This window comes from Sander lucioperca, chromosome 2 (genome assembly GCF_008315115.2).
Source record: "Sander lucioperca isolate FBNREF2018 chromosome 2, SLUC_FBN_1.2, whole genome shotgun sequence".
Classification (NCBI taxonomy): domain Eukaryota; kingdom Metazoa; phylum Chordata; class Actinopteri; order Perciformes; family Percidae; genus Sander; species Sander lucioperca.
In genome coordinates, this window is record NC_050174.1 from 9139988 (window position 1) to 9159352 (window position 19365).

The 19365-nt window shown below is 39.5% G+C and overlaps 1 protein-coding gene across 1 annotated transcript in view; it reads right to left on the reverse strand.

The window, feature by feature from the left end:
• Window positions 1–19365, reverse strand: part of ipo11 (importin 11) — a 156544-nt gene that overhangs the window by 94085 nt on the left and 43094 nt on the right. Inside the window, exons 8-14 of the mRNA XM_031305262.2 lie at window positions 17355–17403; window positions 8940–9010; window positions 8561–8753; window positions 7580–7732; window positions 6664–6707; window positions 3096–3186; window positions 2185–2232 (exon numbers count right to left, since the gene is read on the reverse strand). Coding sequence (XP_031161122.1) covers window positions 2185–2232; window positions 3096–3186; window positions 6664–6707; window positions 7580–7732; window positions 8561–8753; window positions 8940–9010; window positions 17355–17403 — 649 coding nt within the window. The remainder of the gene's footprint in view (window positions 1–2184; window positions 2233–3095; window positions 3187–6663; window positions 6708–7579; window positions 7733–8560; window positions 8754–8939; window positions 9011–17354; window positions 17404–19365) is intronic.

Genomic DNA, 19365 nt, shown 5'->3' on the forward strand with positions numbered 1-19365 from the left:
TTTATTAACAGGTTATGTACCGCAGTCATTTAAAGTAGCTGTAATAAAACCTCTTCTGCAAAAACCCACTCTCGATCCTGAGGTCTTAGCCAACTATAGACCTATATCTAACCTTCCCTTTCTCTCGAAGATCCTTGAGAAAGTAGTCGCTAATCAGCTATGTGACTTTTTACATAGGAATAGTTTATTCGAAGACTACTAACGACCTTCTAATTGCTGCTGACAAAGGACTTGTCTCCATACTTGTCTTATTAGATCTTAGTGCTGCTTTCGACACTATTGACCATACCATCATGTTACAGAGACTGGAACATTTAGTTGGCATTAAAGGAATTGCACTAAGCTGGTTTAAGTCCTATTTCTCTGATCAATCTCAATTTGTTAATATCAACGATAAATCCTCCAAGTACGCTAAAGTTAGCCATGGCGTTCCTCAAGGCTCAGTGCTTGGACCAATTCTATTCTCCTTATATATGCTTCCTCTAGGCAATATTATTAGGAAACATTCAATTAACTTTCACTGCTATGCAGATGACACCCAATTATACTTGTCAATCAAGCCAGACGAAACCAATCAGTTAGCTAAACTTCAAGTGTGCATTAAAGATATAACAACTTGGATGACGTACAATTTTCTGATGTTAAACTCAAACAAAACTGAAGTGATTGTGTTGGGCTCCAAACTTCATTATCTAAAGATATAGCTATTCTGGATGGTTTTGCCCTGGCCTCCAACACTACTGTTAGAAATCTAGGAGTTATTTTTGATCAGGATTTATTCTTCAACGCCCATCTAAAACAAACCTCAAGAACAGCCTTTTTTCATCTTAGTAACATTGCCAAAATTAGGAATATCCTGTCGCAAAACGATGCGGAAAAACTAGCCCATGCATTTGTTACTTCCAGGCTGGACTATTGTAATTCCTTACTATCAGGATGCTCAAATAAGTCCTTTAAGACTCTCCAGCTGATCCAGAATGCTGCAGCACATGTTCTGACAAGAACTAAGAAAAGAGATCATATTTCTCCTGTATTAGCTTCTCTGCATTGGCTTCCTGTAAAATCCAGGATTGAATTTAATATCCTTCTCCTGACCTAGAAAGCTCTAAATGGTCTAGCACCATCATATCTAGAAGAACTCTTAGTACCGTATTGTCCCACTAGAGCACTGCGCTCCCAGAATACAGAGTTACTTGTGGTTCCCAGAATCTCTAAAAGTAGGATGGGAGCCAGAGCCTTCAGCTACCAGGCTCCTCTCCTGTGGAACCAGCTCCCAGTCTGGGTTCGGGGGGCAGACACTGTCAATACATTTAAGAATAAATTGAAAACACTCCTCTTTGATAAAGCATATAGTTAGGGAGCGAGGAGATCCAGAAATGCTTGTTAATAACCTAGCTCTGGGGAGTTTACTCCCCGGAGTCCTTATGTTCCTTTTCCCAGCGTTTTTCATTGGATCTGGATGGCACCTAGACCTTGGTTTCAGCTGTCGCCGTGTTCCTGCTTCAGTTCACCCTGCTACGCTCCACGGTGCCCTGCTACGTCCTGCTGAACCTGCTACATCCAGCTATGCCCTGCTGTACCACGCTTCATACTGCAACGCCTTGCAGCACATGCTATGACATGACCTACTATGACTACTACTTCTTAGTTACAATGAAGATAATGGAACAGTGACTATTATTTCCACTGTTCAGCACATCCCCAACCGGCATCGTCAGACACCCGCCTACCAAGAGCCTGAGTCTGGCCGAGGTTTCTTCCTAAAAGAAGTTTTTCTCATTACTGAGGTTTCTTCCCAAAAGAGAGTTTTTCCTCGCCACTGTCGCACTGAATGCTTGCTCTTGGGGGAACTACTTGAATTGTTGGGGCTTCATAAATTATATAGTGTGGTCTAGACCTACTCTATCTGTAAAGTGTCTCGAGATAACTCTTGTTATGATTTCATACTATAAATAAAATTGAAATTGAAAATTTTTTGTGATTGTGGTTGGAGAATTTCAATAAAGCAAATTTAACAACCTTCACATTTTGTGTTAAAGATAAAATAGTAATTTTAACAAAATCAGACTCTTTTTATGAGTCCAACTCAGTCATTTAATACACCTGGCATGCCTAATGATGGCGGTTATTGTAATATAGATGAGTTACATGAGATATAAGAGTAGGTGAAGCCTTTTGACTCACCTGCATCCTTCATTCGCAACTGAACAGAGTCTTCCACATTGGTTGGGCCTGCAAAGACAGACACATACTCTAGATTATTGTATTAGTTATAGTAACATGCATACAGTTAAAAAAATGTCAATAATAACAAACAATCTGTATGATTTAATAGACCCAGTGACCACATCATAACACAGTTGCAACTTAAAGCGGCCTGGACTCCACTATATCAGTCTTGTCTCAATCATTTTACCGGTCTGTTTTCTCCCTCTCGATTAGTCCTTGTTGTGTACACAGTTCTCGAAATCAATAACTGCCTCCCTTCAACCATAGAATTACACCAATCTGGCGTCTTCCTTGCTCCAACAGAACCCATTTCCACTCTGTCACTTAAAAACAAAAGCCGTTTGGTAGGCAGGCCAGAAGCAGACCCTGTAATCCAGTCATTTGAGTGATGATGGCGCTGCTAATTCAGCAACACGAACAAACCTTGATGCTTTGCAGTTTTCTGATATATGAAATATGTATCATTTACTCTGAGGCAAGGCTACATTTCATGATGGGATATAGGGTCTGACATCTGAGGCCTATAAAATACATTGGAAAAAAAGGGATCTGTATGATATCATTGAGGTGGACAAATATTAAAAACAAAAAAAAAACACTTAGTATAACACAATAAAATCTGATCACTAACATCCTCCAAAATAACCATAAAAATGAATGTAAACAGCTTTAACCAAACCTGAACTTTATGAAGGTAAGATTTAATGCAGAACTGTAAGAAAGCAATAGTTTTAGCTTGGTATACCAAATAAACTGACAATGAGTACATGTTTTCTTTGCATTGAAAGGATGTTAAAGGTTTGATAAAAAAGAGAGCAAACTTTCTATTTGGCATGAAATAATATTTAAATTGACATTTAACTGACCCTGGAGATTCTGAACCATATCCAGTAGCACCGGTATCAGTGTCTGGTTGTAGTTGTGGAAGATATCCAGGAACAATACTTCTGTACAGGGCTAAATAAAGGAAGAGAGCAGAGGGGACAAAAAGGAAGATTGTTAATCATTGTTTTTCTCCCAGCTCTCCCATCTCTTAGCAGCCTGCATTGGTTTGTTTGGGCACTTAGTGGTGGTGGGGGAAAAGCACATGAACAAGAGATGTCAGTGCATAACCTGTATATACACAAGGAACATGTAATACAAAGAGCCTCATGCACAAACACAGACAAACAATGGCTGGAGCTCCCGGTTCAATAAAAAGTCAATGTGAAATTGTCAGGGGATTGAGTTTGTGTGTGTTCAAATAGAGAAAAGGTACTCCAAACACCTTCAGTAGTTTCTTGGGTTTTTAATGTAACAAAAAGAAAAAAAAAATCAATATTAAATAAAGGTGTAAGAAATCTGACAACATGGGTTGAGCCAATTCAAGAACACATGCTGTGTGTTACTGGGTATGTGCATGTGTGTGACATCTCACAGCATGTACTGTAGGTATAAACTCTCCGCCTTGATGGCCTTGATGACACTTCTAAAAAGGCAATTTAGCTTCACAGGATTAAGACAAACACAAACTCTTGTTCTGTTGGGAAAATATATATAGGTGGTATATTGATAAGGAGAGGCCATCTATAATCAGCCATTAGAATTGGTGACCATGAGAGGAATAGATGGATAGTGACATTTGATTCATGAACCATCCTGAGCACCACAATGTGCCAATATGGAGGTTAAAAGAGGGTATATACTCTGTGAAAATAGTTACTGTATCAAGAGTTATACATACATATACAAGAATGTATTGGGGGGTGTGTGTGTGTGTGTGTGTGTGTGTGTGTGTGTGTGTGTGTGTGTGTGCGTGTGTGTTCAGATGCTATGTTAGATGCAAAATAAACTACGATTAGCCTCTGCAACCAATACAGTTAGCATTTTTTGCATAGATCTGTAGAACCATTGACATGTATCTTTGAAAACTTCCAGCTTTAGGGAGCTATTTTTAACAAAAGGCCCCTAACACTGACCTAACAAAAAGGAACACTGATGCAATTAAAAGCAAGAACAACTAGCTCAGTGTTTCTTTTGATAATTCTAAATTGTGAAGTAATTAGTTAACAAATTAAGCTCTAGACCAGGGGTCACCAACCTTTTTGAAACTGAGAGCTACTTCATGGGTACTGAGTCATACGAAGGGCTACCAGTTTGATACACTCTTCTGAAATAAAAAAAATTGCTCAGTTTGCCTTTAGTTATATATGATTATTAATGATTAATGATACTTATCTATGTGAAGACACTAATTAATTATCAGTTAATCAGTTAATGATTTCTCACAATAATTATCAACAATGACTTAACAAGGTGGGAAACAGATAATATCAATATTCAATTTTCATTTTTAGAACAGGCCTGAGGGCTACTCATGTGGTCCTTGGGGGCTACCTGGTGCCCGCGGGCACCGTGTTGGTGACCCCTGCTCTAGACTGTACTGCCAGCATTTTTTTTCTGCTGCAGTGTGCTTTAAGCAAATAAGAACTTTGACTGTGCTGTGTGTTACTGGGTATGTGCATGTGTGTGACATCTCACAGCATGTACTGTAGTTATAACCTCTCCACGTTGATGGCAAGAGGTCAGATGACACTTCTAAAAAGGCAATTTAGCGTCACAGGATTAAGACAAACACAAAACCCTTGTTCTGTTGGGAAAATATATATAGGTGGTATATAAGGAGAGGCCATCTATAATTAGCCATTAGAATTGGTGACCATGGGAGGAATAGATGGATAGTGACATTTGATCCATGAACCATCCTGAGCACCACAATGTGCCAATATGGAGGTTAAAAGAGCATATACTGTATCAAGAGTTATACATACACATACAAGAATGTGTTGGGTGTTGTGTGGTGTGTGTGTGTGTGGTGTGGTGTGGTGTGGTGTGGTGTGGTGTGTGTGTGTGTGTGTGTGTGTGTGTGTGTGTGTGTGTGTGTGTGTGTGTGTGTGTGTATTCAGATGCTATGTTAGGACAAAATAAACTACGATTAGCCTCTGCAGCCAATACAGTTAGCATTCTTTGCATAGATCTGTAGAGCCATTGACATGTATCTTTGAAAACTTCCAGCTTTAGGGAGCTATTTTTAACAAAAGGCCCCTAACACTGACCTAACAAAAAGGAACACTGATGCAATTAAAAGCAAGAACAAGCTCAGTGTTTCTTTTGATAATTCTAAATTGTGAAGTAATTAGTTGATGAATAAGCTCTAGACTGTAATGTAGGGTTGCACCGTATTGACAAAATGTGATATTGCAATATTAATTATGAATATTGCGATATAGATATTAATTTTGATATTTTTAAAGATATGTAAAATTACAAAAGTTATGGGAAAACGCATCAAAATAGATTTTTAACAAATAAAATGTGCAAGTGGAATGGTAACTGGCCAATGAAACAGGATAGTTACAGCGTTTCAAGCGGGCTCTAAATCGAACACAACTAAGCCACACAGCCAACAGACGGGACACAGCGCTCCACAATATAAACAAAATATTGCAACCCCTTTCAATATAATATTGCGCAACGTGATATTGATGATTAATATATCATGCACCCCTACTGTAATGCCACCATTTTTTTCTGCTGCAGTGTGCTTTAAGCAAATAAGAACTTTGACAACAAGACCATGAGGTTCAATGAATAAATGCTCTACTACACTTAAAAATAACCGCAGAACAGAGGGTTGTCAACTGAAGTGATAAAAGTAAGTAGATGGGGCTCAACACAGAGAGAGAAGGGAAGAGAAATTAGGGGTTAACAGAAAGAACTAAGACACGGAATAAGAGATTATGTCATGACTCAGAAAAACAGCTAAAGAAAAGCCACTGTCAACAAGACAGCCAGAGAGACAGGGTCTAAAGCCCTAGGGACCACTAACTGTTTTATGACGCAATGTGCCACCACATAAAACATTTGAAAATATAGCACACACTAAAAAATATTTGTGAAAAAAGTTATATTACAGCAATTCCTTTAAATTAAAATGTTTTGCTGTTATGGCTCTTTTAATTAATTTGTTTATGATTTCAAGGTTGGACTGAAACATTAAGTTCTGTTTTTTGTCTGTTTTTTGTCTAAACTTTAATTTAAAACAGACATTTTGATTAAACACAGGACGGATTCAGTTTCTTTTTAAAATCATTTCTCTTCTCACTGTTTGTAGATACTGTCAAGCTAGAGGTGCCAGAGAGAAGATGCTGCCGTCATTTATTTTTGTTGTGGGAAGGGGTGAGGACTGTGTGTACAACGATCATCACTAGGCATTATAAGAACACAAAAGTACTTGAAATCATTAAGGACCTCTCTGTCTGAGTTTCTGTTTACCCCTTCACAAGTTTCTCTCTCTCTCTGTGTGTGTGTGTGTGTGTGTGTGTGTGTGTGTGTGTGTGTGTGTGTGTGTGTGTGTGTGTGTGTGTGTGTGTGTGTGTGTGTGTTTTTACATACTCGTAAACTGTATTTCCAAGAGTCACCACCTGTTTCTTCAACAGCTAGAAGAAAGAAGAGAAGTGTGAGGGCTGGTGTCCCATGCATAATCAGAAGAGTGGGTGTCTATGGAGAACTGCCAAGCTAATGCTGCTACAGGCCTGAACTATACTGTATTCTGAGATGGCAAACGGTTACCTACTAGGAAATGCTGGTCTGGAGATTACAGTGGAGGCTGCTCAGCTGACACACTGTACATCTTGTCTGAGAAAAAGTGCAAATGTATTTGTACACACTTATGTGTGGTTCTGTCTGACTGGAAAACTGAATTTAAATGTCAACAACCGCATATATAATGTATACATGTATGGTCTCAGCTTAATTAAGTGTTGCATTTGTCACAGATATCCCAATCTCTGCCATACCTAGCTACAACCAACACCAACATCTTTACTCTCTTATCTATTTCATTGAGCATTTTTCCAAAGAGGAAAAAAGTAATCCACATCAGCACTTTATTAAACATGTGGTTGTGTAGAGCATTGCTGCTTTAGATTAATCTCAGTTTCTGCCCACAAATTCATGTTTGATCTGCATAATAAAATGCTCCATTGATTTAAATCGCACAGCATTAACATTGGTAATGGTAGATGTTGAGTGAAAGTTGTATGAAAACCATCTGTTTGACTATTCAAGAAATACTATTAGAGCTATTATTAGTGTGTCCAACACCTAACATTCATGCATGAATACAGCATCACCAGTACACAATAAATTCTGGTGAAGCCTGCATCCAAAGCGACATTGCTGACTTCATGAATATCAGAATTTGGTAATCTGGACTTCCCAGAACATGCCTGTTAATTCTGCCAGTCTACAGGACCAGATAAGTCTACACATTTGGATTCAGCCTGTGTATCTGGGGATGTGCCATTACCAAAGCTCTCTGGGTCCTCTTCCCACATTGCCAGCTCTTCCTCTGTGAGAAGGAAGTAGTGTGAGACGAGCCGGCGTCCAATCTCTGTCAGTGTGGGGTGTGTAAAGAAAGCCGTCTTGATCTTGTGAGCCTCCAGACTCTCTGGTTTACTGTCTGAGGGCAGGAGGAGGGAGGGAGAGGTAGGAAAAATAAAAGTGAAGTTGAACTTAACTCTGCCACCATCGCACACTCAAACATTCGAATGAAACCAATGCATTAACACAAGAACCACATAAATGTGGCTCAGCTCTCTGACAACTAACAGTTGCTTAGGAGAAAGATCTTCAATAAGGCACACTAGCTGGCAGAACAAAGACACAGTGCTGTGCTCCACGACTAATGAAGCACTGGAGGCCTCTGTCAGCTTGAAATAAACATGAGCCATGGTGTTGTGACGCTGATGGTATTACAGTACTGCATTTATAAAAACACTGTCAGGGATCAGCTTTGAAGAGCTAGTGCCGTTTTCAGATGGCCTCTGAATCATAGACCTGAAATACCATGTACTTCACCAGTGTTTCCTCTATGTTGATTTGGAAGTGGCGGCCCATCACGGCAAAATTTCTGCCGCCACGGTATCAGAAATAGGGCAGACGCACAATGTAGTCGCGGTTGCCTTTTAAATTATCCTGCCTGTTGGAAAGCCTGTCCACACCCCCCGCAGGTGGACGGCAATACTGTAGTCTGATGTCGGTTTAGTGAGTGCCACTGTGCTTTGATGTCTGTTTAGAGAGGCAGCAGACTTTTTATTTATTCCTTTTCTTCATTCTGTCTGGTTTGTGTGTTCGTGAGGAAAACGTGAGTATTGTTCGGATAGACCTGCCCCCACTGCTAAAAAAAAAATCCTAAAGGAAACACTGCTTTACTCCATTCTGTTATCGCTTTACTCATCCTTTATTCTCCACACTTTCTGCTCCTCTTTCCCAAAGCCCTCATACCTACCATCAAGGTTCTTGGAAGGTTTGTAGGCATCATTCTTAACAATGATCTTGATAAGGTTCATGCACTGAACGATAAAGCGTTCAAATGTCACTCCCTCCCCAGCAGGTGTAAATAGGTAGCTGACGGCAAATTCCAGGGAACGCTGGATTAGGGGTATAAATGCACACGGATGGTACTCCAGGAAATCTAACAACTACATGGAAGGGAGAAAAGAAATGTACAGAAGAAGGACAAACACAGAAGGGACGGGAGAGAGATGAACATTTGTTAGACGCTATAATTGGTAAACTTCCTTGCTGCAAAACATACAACCCATTCATCAATAATGAAACAGACATTTGTCAGGTATGAATATATATTCATATACAAGTAAACTTACAACTTTGGTGTACAGTATGATTATCTTCTCCAGCTTTTCTCTACATGTGCTGTCTGGACCAACCTGCCGACCTGAAATACAAAACAACCATACAGTATTGTTACACACAGTAACAGCAGCATAATATTAAGTAATATAATTCTCGAACCTTCATATAAAAGAAGCTTTTGAATCAAATGGATTTTAATTAAAGTAGCCATGAGGAACTTTTAAATGTTTCTAAAACGGTTTAATTTTCCATCTGATGATCATAAATGACCTCTAACAGCAAACAAGACTAACAGTGAAAAGAAGGCTATTTTTATGTAGTTTTTATTAATGCCTTTGCCTGGGTCCGATTTTTCCCGCAAAGTCACAAAATGATTTACAGCAGGCAGACCGGCTCTACAACCACACATTCTGATGGGTCACAGATTTCACAGAAAAAAAGGAAATTAAACGAAGAACTAAAAGCTAAAAGGGAGAGTGACAGATAACGGGCAAAAACCAGAGTCAACTTTGGTCTGGCTTTTTGTAAAGGATTCAAAACCGACCCCGAATTGGCCCTCTTCCTCTTAGACAGGTATGTCTATTTCACTCATAAAATAACTTCACAATGCGAGACGTGATTGTACGTCAGTAGCCTATATGAGTCCCCCTTTCATTTTAGCGCCCAGTTTTCAGTCCGTGTTTGCCTATTTTCTTTTTGTACCCCTGTACTTCCTTGGGTTTCATGAAAGGTGCTATATAAATCTAAGTTGTTATTATTACGTTGGTTACTACAAGAAACTCTTGCTAATGCTTTGGCTAGTGACACCCAGTTTAGCTCACGATAAATCCAAAGTAGTTACCTAATGTAACACTTGAAATGTAACAACGCATCAGTATTGTTTAGTACCATTACTTCTTTTAGTAAGCTTTCCGGTTACAAAATTAATGAAGGCAAATCTGCTATTCTTTTCCTTAAGCATTCTGAAAGAGTAAATCCCCCAGTTCAAACACCATTCAAAATAGTTAGAGATAGCTTCACTTATCTTGGTATTAGAATTACCCCTAAAATTGACGATTTAATAGAGGCAAATTATACTCCAGTAATAGAGTCGGTTTCTGAATCTATTAATAGATGGTCCATGTTACCAATTTCCATGATAGGGCGTATCAATATACTTAAAATGAATGTTCTTCCGAAATTTCTCTACCTCTTCTTTCCATTCCTCTTGGTCCTCCTACTCATTTTTTCTCCAAGATGAAAGGCATGTTTTGTAATTTTATTTGGAACAACAGACGGGCTAGACTTCGCTTATCTTTGCTTTATCTCCCCTATGATAGAGGAGGCTTGAAACTCCCAAACCTCCAATGGTATTATTGGGCTGCCCAACTTACTACTGCCTCTTGTTGGTTCTCGCAAGAAACGCCACGTTCCTGAGTTTGGAAAGAAGCATGACATCCCCTCTACCCCTCAATTCGTATTTATATTCAGCTAACTTAAAAGGATTAAAGACATTAACACAGAATCCCTTTGTTAAAAACTCGATTATGGTATGGTATGGTATGAGGTTCATAAACATACTGGTGAGTACTCAATTTACACCAATCTGGGGTAACAGCGCTTTTACACCTGGCAAACATGATATCGGCTTCAAAATTTGGGCAAACAAAGGCCTAAGTAAAATTGCTGATTTATTTAACAATAACATTCTCATGTCGTTTGAAAGTATGATATCCAACCACAACATTTTTTTAAATTCCTGCAGATAGGTTATATATTTAAGATACAGAAATCTTTATCTCTACCTACTCTTAGCTGTATAGAAGAAATAGCAACAAATCAACACCCTAAGAGGGGATTGACGTCAAGTTTTTATGCAATAATCATGGATGGATCAAAGGTTTCCTCAGAGAGGAAGAGGAGGAAGAGATTGGCATGGGGTGAGGATTTAAACTCTGCAATCTCAATTGAGGATTGGCAGAAGATTTGCTTAAAATCTCAAACACAAACAATAAATACCCATTTTAAATTACTTCAATATAAGTGGATAATGAGAACATATGTAACACCAACTCAGCTCAATAAATTCAGCCCCAATAATCCTGACACGTGCTACAAATGTGGTAGAAAGGACACATTATATCACTGCCTATGGGACTGCCCACAAATCCAGGCTTTTTGGAGGGAAGTAATGGATATGATTTTACATGTCACAGGTATAAAGCTATTATCAGATGCCAAACTGTGTATCTTTGGCATTTTTCCCATAAATCATAATCTCAGCAAGGCAAATAAATCTATGATTAATTTCTGCATCTTACAAGCTAAATATACCATAGCCAAATCTTGGAAATAACAAACCAAGTGTTAATGTCTGTCTTGCAGGACTGTCTTGCACTGGAAAAACTCACTTTTACATTAAAGGGTAAACGTCTCGTCTTTGACAATATGTGGAGATCCTTTATGGTGTTCTTAGAAGGGAGGAAAGCATTGGAGGCATGCTCTCTGTATGTGTCAACCATCAACACTAGTATGCGTCTGTTTGTCTTTGCTTAGTTGTATTTGATGTGCTTTTCTCTTCGGGACAACATCGGGATAAGTTAACATTTGGACCACCGGTGATTCTTAAGGATGAATTATGCTGACTTACTGTGTCAAATATCGCATGTTACAGCCCTGTCATGTTTATGTTTGTTTTATTGAAGATGAGCCTTACTGTGACAGTTCTGATTTGCACCTGTATTATTTGTTGTAGTGTGATTATTTTCTGAAAATTAATAAACACACTTGTTGAAAAAAAAAAAAAAAAACAACGCATCAGTAACGTATTCTCTTATTAAATGAATGATTTTATATCTAAGCAAAACATTCATCGCAACTATATGACCTACCGGTAACGCAAACTCATTAATACAGTGGGTAATACAAGCTTTACTCCCGTGGACGTTATGCATTTTTTGTTGAATCAGGCACATTATAGTTGCCTGTTGTTACTATGGCTAGATAATAGGTAGATTTTAGCATCTAGTATAGTGCTTTTCCACGATATTCATGTATAAAGGTTAAAACATATACTGTTTTGCAGCTATGCAAAAGGAAAAGATCTTTACAACAGCAGGAGTGGTAAAAACACTACCGCTTTTGTCCAAAGGGGCCGCTCGAATCAACACAAACTGAAAGTTTCTCGTAGCCACTTTAAAGAAATAGTCTTGACATTTTGGGAAGTATGCTCACTCACTTTTGTTTGCAGAGGCAATAGAAACATTTATTTTCAAAAGAAAAAAAAACATCAGAGCTAGTTTGTCAAATATATGAGGATTTATGAGTTAATAGTGTTTTAATGCTGGCACACTGGCAGAACTGCAGCATAATGTGTTGAAATTTTAAACATTCCTCTCCTGAAGTATTTAGCCTACGCCCTTATAAAAAAGGTACAATGCATGAAGCCCACATGAGAAACAACGGTGTCAATTGTCAATAATTAGATTTTATTTGTGACATCAGTCATGATGAACCTCATGTAAAGGGGTAAGGAACACTTGAATGGAATGAATAGGAGCAAGATTAAGAAGGACAGAAAGAGAAAGAAAAAGATGCTCAAGAAACATGCAGAGATTAATGTATCCATATTTACTACAAGAAACTGCTTTCTTTAAGTTCAAGTGCTCACTTCACCTTGCTGCATTGTGAGAGTCCCATGAGCGCCTTACATGGGTGTAAATAATAAAGTAAAGTAATACCAATTAAAAATGACCATGAATGACTCAGTTCCTCTGATGTAAATTTTGGCTCCATAAAAACAAGATGATGCTAAATAATAAAGATGTCCACTGTAATTCACTTCCTTGTCGACCTCAATGATGAAATCGGCAGACCATAACGGTATCTGGTGTTGCTCCAATCATATTATTCATCACACCCCCAACCGGCACCTTCAGACACCGCCTACCAAGAGCCTGGGTCTGTCTGAGGTTTCTTCCTAAAAAGGGAGTTTTTCCTCGCCACAGTCGCACTTAATGCTTGCTCTTGGGGGATTTACTTGAATTGTTGGGTCCTTGTGTATTATAGAGTGTGGTCTAGACCTACTCTATCTGTAAAGTGTCTTGAGATAACTCTTGTTATGATTTGATACTATAAATAAAATTGACCTGAATTTGTGAACAAATTTGTGTACACACATTCATTTTTATCAGCTACTACTAATTCAAAGTGTCACTAGATTAATTAAAATTGTTAACTGGCTCAAAAATCGCTTTGTTTTGCTTTTTTTAATGTAACATTAGGTGATCATGTAGATCAAGACACCATTGCATTTAATTGACTTTGGGCCCATGCCACTGTTTCTTTGTTCACAGGTGTGTGATGTAAGCAGTTATGTAAAGTCATCAAAGTCCATGAGGTCATACATTTGAAACAACAAAACCTGCTAATAATATCCATAGACAGAGATAAAGAAAATGAAGACAAAAAATAAAGAAAGAACGCTGAAATGAAGTGGTATTAAATTATTTCTGACAGATTTGTAACCCAGCAAAAAGATTTTCAACAATGTAATGACTGACAGGAATGGATAGGTGACCTCAGTTGGAGGACAAACGTCTAACAGGGAGAGCCAGACATCTGAATGGACTGCTCAGACTGTACCAAAAACACCGGTTTATATAGCTGACCTTATCAGTCTGTGCAGAGCTGATATTTCTCCCCAGCCCGGCTGTAAGCTGCCTTGCTGTTTCCCCTATCTGCCAGGCCCAAATACCAACAGGACCCTGACCCTGTCTCCTTTGCCATCAGCAGAGTACATATGGGAAGTGATAGTTGTGGCTGATATCTCAAATGATATTTTTGCGAATATCTGCCACTATGGCAGCTTGTGGAATCGTCTGAGATTAATCTCTCACTCACTGTGTGTCTCTTCCATGGGAGAAAAGAAAGGGCAGCTGATAGTGAAATCAGACAGTGAAAGTGAACTAACATAGCTACCACTCATTGAGTGTTTTCCCCGCATGAACTTTCCCAAGCAAAGAAACCTTTTTAAGAACTAAGGAACTTTACATGTGTTTCAACCAGAATAAGTAGGAAGTAAATATAAATTGCTGTACCATAGACGGGTTTCCTGTTTACAAACATTACAGGGTGCGTGCGCATACCAGGGGCAGAAAGCCAGATTGGTGAGCTGGTCCGCTACTGCAATAACCTTAAGTATTTAAGCTTTCCTTATTGTTTGTATATAACTGCTGACTCAATAAACGTGATTTTAGTTGGATCTGTTTGTCTATCTTTAATTTTTCAGTGTTACTGTGATATATATATGTATGGCTATAATTATCGTTTTAGGCTAATGTAATAGCCAATGTTAGCAGCAGGGTTACCCCTGAGTGTACCCCTATGGTTGGTTTATGCCTTAAAATAATGGCCAGGGTTCCCGGGCGAAAGGTACGATATGTGTGTCTCCATTTCAAAACATCACTGCAGGTTGACTGTTTTTAGCAGCAGAGGTTGATTGTGGGCAAGAGGGCGACAACACTGTCGTGGTTAGCTCGCCGAAACTCTACTGCCGCTGCCTCGGCAACGTTAGCTAATGTCCGCTAGCATATAGGCTAACTATAGCCAGTTAGCTTTGTGTGTAACGTAATAAAAACCCACCTATCTCGTAGGAGCGAAGCTTAATATTTTATTCAATAACATTATGGTACAAAAGGAGCACTAAGGTCCCAGCTATAAGAAACTCCAAAGGCAGTCGTAATATTTACCTAGCAGGCTAGGCTAACGCTGTTGCGCTAACGTTAGCAAAACATCGGCGTAGCTTTAGCTAGCAGTCTAAACTTGTCTCGAGTTCTCTTAATACATCCATGGTACGGACCTTTAACTATCTACGGTCCGGACTAGAGTACTCCAGCCCTGACAGGTAGATATCACTTAGCTGAACAACTGAACAAGCTGCAACTTCTCTGATTGATACAATGGGAGCCTGACTCTTGCATATGACCCCAATCTGCCCTTCTTAGGGCTTGAAGCCATAACCTCCGCCGGTTTTTGGCAAAAGCATGCTTCCCCCTAGGTATGTTAGAGAGAAGACACACCAGCCCGATAATCGGCCGTCGGACTGTCTGGCGAGGTCGGTGACTCCAGTCTGTTCGGTGTGTCCCGTGCCGTCAGCCGTCCGAGGAGCCGTCGGCCTTCATTTGGGCCGACCCGACATGTTCAGTCGGGAGACAGGGCAGTCGGGACTCACCCGGAAATGGGGAGCGGATGAGCCTCTCAAAATCTGACGAAAATCTTTTAAACTGACCTTTGTCAATCTGAAATGAAGACAGATTCAGAAACTGCACGGCCTATTTCTCGCTTAAAATGTTTTCAGAAACTCTATGAACTATGAACTATTTTAGTACAATATGAGATCGTATTCTGAACAAGCTGCCATGACAGTCTGGCTGTGAATTTCCGGAGAAAAAAGAACCACGTGACGCGTTCGTCCAATCAGCTGCCGGTTTTCATTTTCTGGGAAATAATCAGACTGTTAATGGAAACAATACAGATCAGCGCCGCCTGCTGCTATGGAGACGTATTACGTTTCGCGCACACGCAGAGCGTACGCTCAAGTCGGCGTCACCTCAGTGTGTTCTGAGGCATTTTTTGGACCTCGGGACCCGACTGATCAGTCCGACTGTCTTTTCTGCCGACGGTCGGCCCGTCTGGTTGGTGTGTCAGGGCCCTTAAACATCAGGCACCAATCACTGGCTCTGTTTGTGCAATTTACCAGGCAACAACTCCTTGGCATTTTGACTTACACTATGCTGCTACTACTACTAGCCAGAGCCATAGAGATAGTAAGTGTCTTTCTGTATCACTCTGCTACTAGCTACACGAAACACGTCTTCTTTCTGCCCCCCGGTTGCATGCGCAAGCAGTGATGACGTTGCCGAGAAATCCATGTATAGTTCCAGATAGGAAAAAAAAGTTTTAGGGTAAATATATTAAATATGATATAAATGATCGGATTCCGCACTTTTGTTTTTCAATCCTACACCAAATCCCCCGGCATTGTCTCGTCAGGTGATGAGTGAAATCCTGCTACTCTGTGATGCGACGCTGCTGCTGTACGGAGCGGAGCAGACACTTTCACGATAGAGATTGTAGTGCTGAACTTCATTGATTGTCCAAACAATAACAAAGTGGCTGCTTCAACTTGTGTAAAGCTTCATTTACACTATAAGAACACCAGGCGACTATAGTATTAACATTAGAACAAGGGGAGGACATCTTTTGTAATGTTTATTGACATTACATACAAAGTTATGATGTAAGCTTCCAGACTAGTTCAAAAAACGAGTGATATAAAGAGAGAATGAGCTTAAAGCCGCATACACATGATACGCGAATTGCTCTCTGCGCTCCCCATAGGAAATCAATGGAACGGCCGGCGCAAAGCGGTTTTGCCGCCTATCATGTGTAGGCGGCTTAAGAGAGCATGAGCAAACAAGAGACAAAAGTGTTGGTCAAGAGAGCTAGCAAATGAATGAGAAAGAAGGAATGGCAATGAGAGAACTAAAAGAGATTAACAAAAAGAATAAAAATGTATTATGATCACATCTAAACACTAAAGCAGAAACAGCTGTTAAATAAATAAATAGATAGATAATAAATCCTGTTAAAGCACAATGTTGGGCTGGGACACAACACAATAAGGGATCATTTTCACTAACAATAAGAGTGAAGGAGACATGATTTTTTTTTTTTTTTTTTTTTTCTTAAAAGATTTTTTTTGAGGCATTTTAGGCCGTTATTTGTATAGGACAGCTTAGATTTGAAAGGGGAGAGAGAGAGGGGGAATGACATGCAGCAAAGGGCCGCAGGTCGGAGTCGAACCCGCGACCGCTGCGTCGAGGAGTATACCTCTATATATGGGCGCCCGCTCTACCAGGTGAGCTAACCAGGCGCCCGAGACACATGATTTGATAGTAGGGACAGAAAGGTCAAATTCTGATAATTTTTAGAGTTGTATTGCTTGGATTTTATGTTACTACTACTGATGCAGGGTGAGGTCACCATCTACGACTTTCCAGGAAGACACATTTCATGATGCCTTTAACCTGCTCTCTCGACATCTAGCAATAACAAAGACTGTCATTCTTTGAGTCAGACTCATACATTTAAATAATAGTACAGTGGACATGCGTTGTACTTAGCGCTCTTCTGTTTCCTAACGGTTTAGAAAATAAACCCTTGATTAAAAACTAACTCCCTTAGGATGTCTCGGCCTGAACTTTTAAATTTGACACCTACATTATGCTATGCTATCATGAGACCTAGACTTTGGGTGTTATAAAATCTCCTAGCCTTTCAAGTGAGTGTCTTCAGTATGCATTAGATAAAGCACCTGTGACTGAGTTTGTTTACTGAAGGGAGAAGCCTTGGATCAGAGATCCAGGAAAGAGACAGGTACTCACAGCATTCCAAGAACTGTTTTAGCCTCTCAAACACTGCATTCAGGAAACCCTGAAAAGAAAGAGAGGAAGAGAGGGTGAGATAGTTTAATCTTTTTGACATTTCTGCAGTTGAATCACTCGTGATTGCCTCATCAGTATTGCTCAGAAGGAGATATATTAACAAGAGAATAACTTTGGTATGTGTGTGTATGTGTGCATGGGCACACACGCCTCTGTACTCAGGAGTATAGATAAAAGTGCCAGCTACACAGAATGAAAGAGAATCAATTTGCTGTAGCCTAGTGTAGACGCGGCTTAGCATGGGAAATTAGATGATAGATGGTGATGCAATCGGTTTAGTTCTGCATTTATGTTCAGCCATGAGGTCAACTGCAGTGTCATTAATCACACATCCAGACAACACAGCCCAGCCTGCAAGTATAGCTCCTAACAGAATTTAGTGAAGAAAGAGGGGGTCACAAAAGGAGCACAGAAGAGAGGGCGGCAGATGATGAAGAACAGCATACACAGGCATTTCGTTAAGCTAATAGTGGGATTTAGAAAAAGAGTGGGAGGCAAGGTAGATGAAATGAAAGGAGAAAAATACTTAAATAGAGCGTGCAGGGAATTTTCAGCTGAATCAGTCATGATGAAGAAGGTTTGACAACTAAAGAGGAAGAGAAGTGAGGCTTATAGCACTGCTGGGAAAGAATACACAAGGATGAAGTGAAAAGAAAATGAATGTCAGCTAAATGGATTGAGGTGGTAAAAGAAAGATGGAAAATGGAGACAGATAGTGGTGGGCACCAAACGGGAATGTTAGCATTGATGTGAAAAATAGTTTGTAAAGTTAGATGACAGTGTCAATAGAACAACACAGTTTGATCTGAGAATGGATCTAAAGGAAGAAAGTGGGTATCAATTTAAGATTACAATTTGGTAAATGTTTTAGCTGCGTCTAGCTAGCTAGTTCATAGACCTGCTCCAGGTTTAGAATGCTGCAATAGATTTACCATGGTTTTATTACTTTTGACTTGTTTTGAGCCATAGTTTATTACCATGGCTCAACTGAAATCTATGAACTATAATTTGCTTTGGGAAACACAAAGATGCTTGTAACTCCTGGATGTTGCAAACCCACATACTGAGAAGCAAAAACATATCTAAAAAAAAAACTATTTTTGTTTCTGATCAATTGAGATGTCTGTTCTAGCCTCCTGTAAGTGCCTGTTTAACAATCAAGTCAGGAAGATAATTTAGAAGTTTTTAATTCATCACTATGGCAGCCTGTGTGAAAACTGACCAAGCTATTCATTCTTAGTGTCAGCCTTTGCCAACTCTGTGCCGTTCTCCAGCAGTGCTGCCACTGTGGCGATTAGAAAACAAACCTAATCTATTCTGTATGTTCATATTGAGTGTAAAGACACTGGCTAAGACAGGATAAATAACTTGTTAGTAGTTAGTAGTAGTCGTCTTTATTTGTGCTCCAAAGAACATTATGGAAAGGTGAGCAAAACAATCTATCCAAGCATTTTCATTAGCTCCTAAAACATATTTTCAAGTTGTATTCAAGTGTTTATTTATTTTTTAATCAAACAAAATGTGGTGTGTGGTGGTAGTGACAGTGCGCAAGTCTGGGTAGCAATGCAGTCACAAACACCAGTTCCAGTACAATTTGTAAACATTGTCGTAATCTGTAACTAAAAGTGAGTGGAGGAAACTTGTTTGGCTGAACATGTTAAGTTTATATAATCATACTGTTTCCCATTTCACCATAATAAAAATATTCAATGGAAAATATACTTTATGTACTTCAATAAATAACCACCTTCCAACATGGTTCCCACATTCCATCAGCGCTTAGGGGCCTAAGATTGTGTTGAGGGTCAAAGTATAAAAAAAACAACAAATTAAGGTTAAGAAAAGCACAAGCCTATTCACAGCAAGATTGTTATTATTAAGCCTAATAAGCAGATAGGGGGCCGTCTTATTAAGATTCACTGGTACAGTTCCGCTGTGCTGTGGGCGTCTG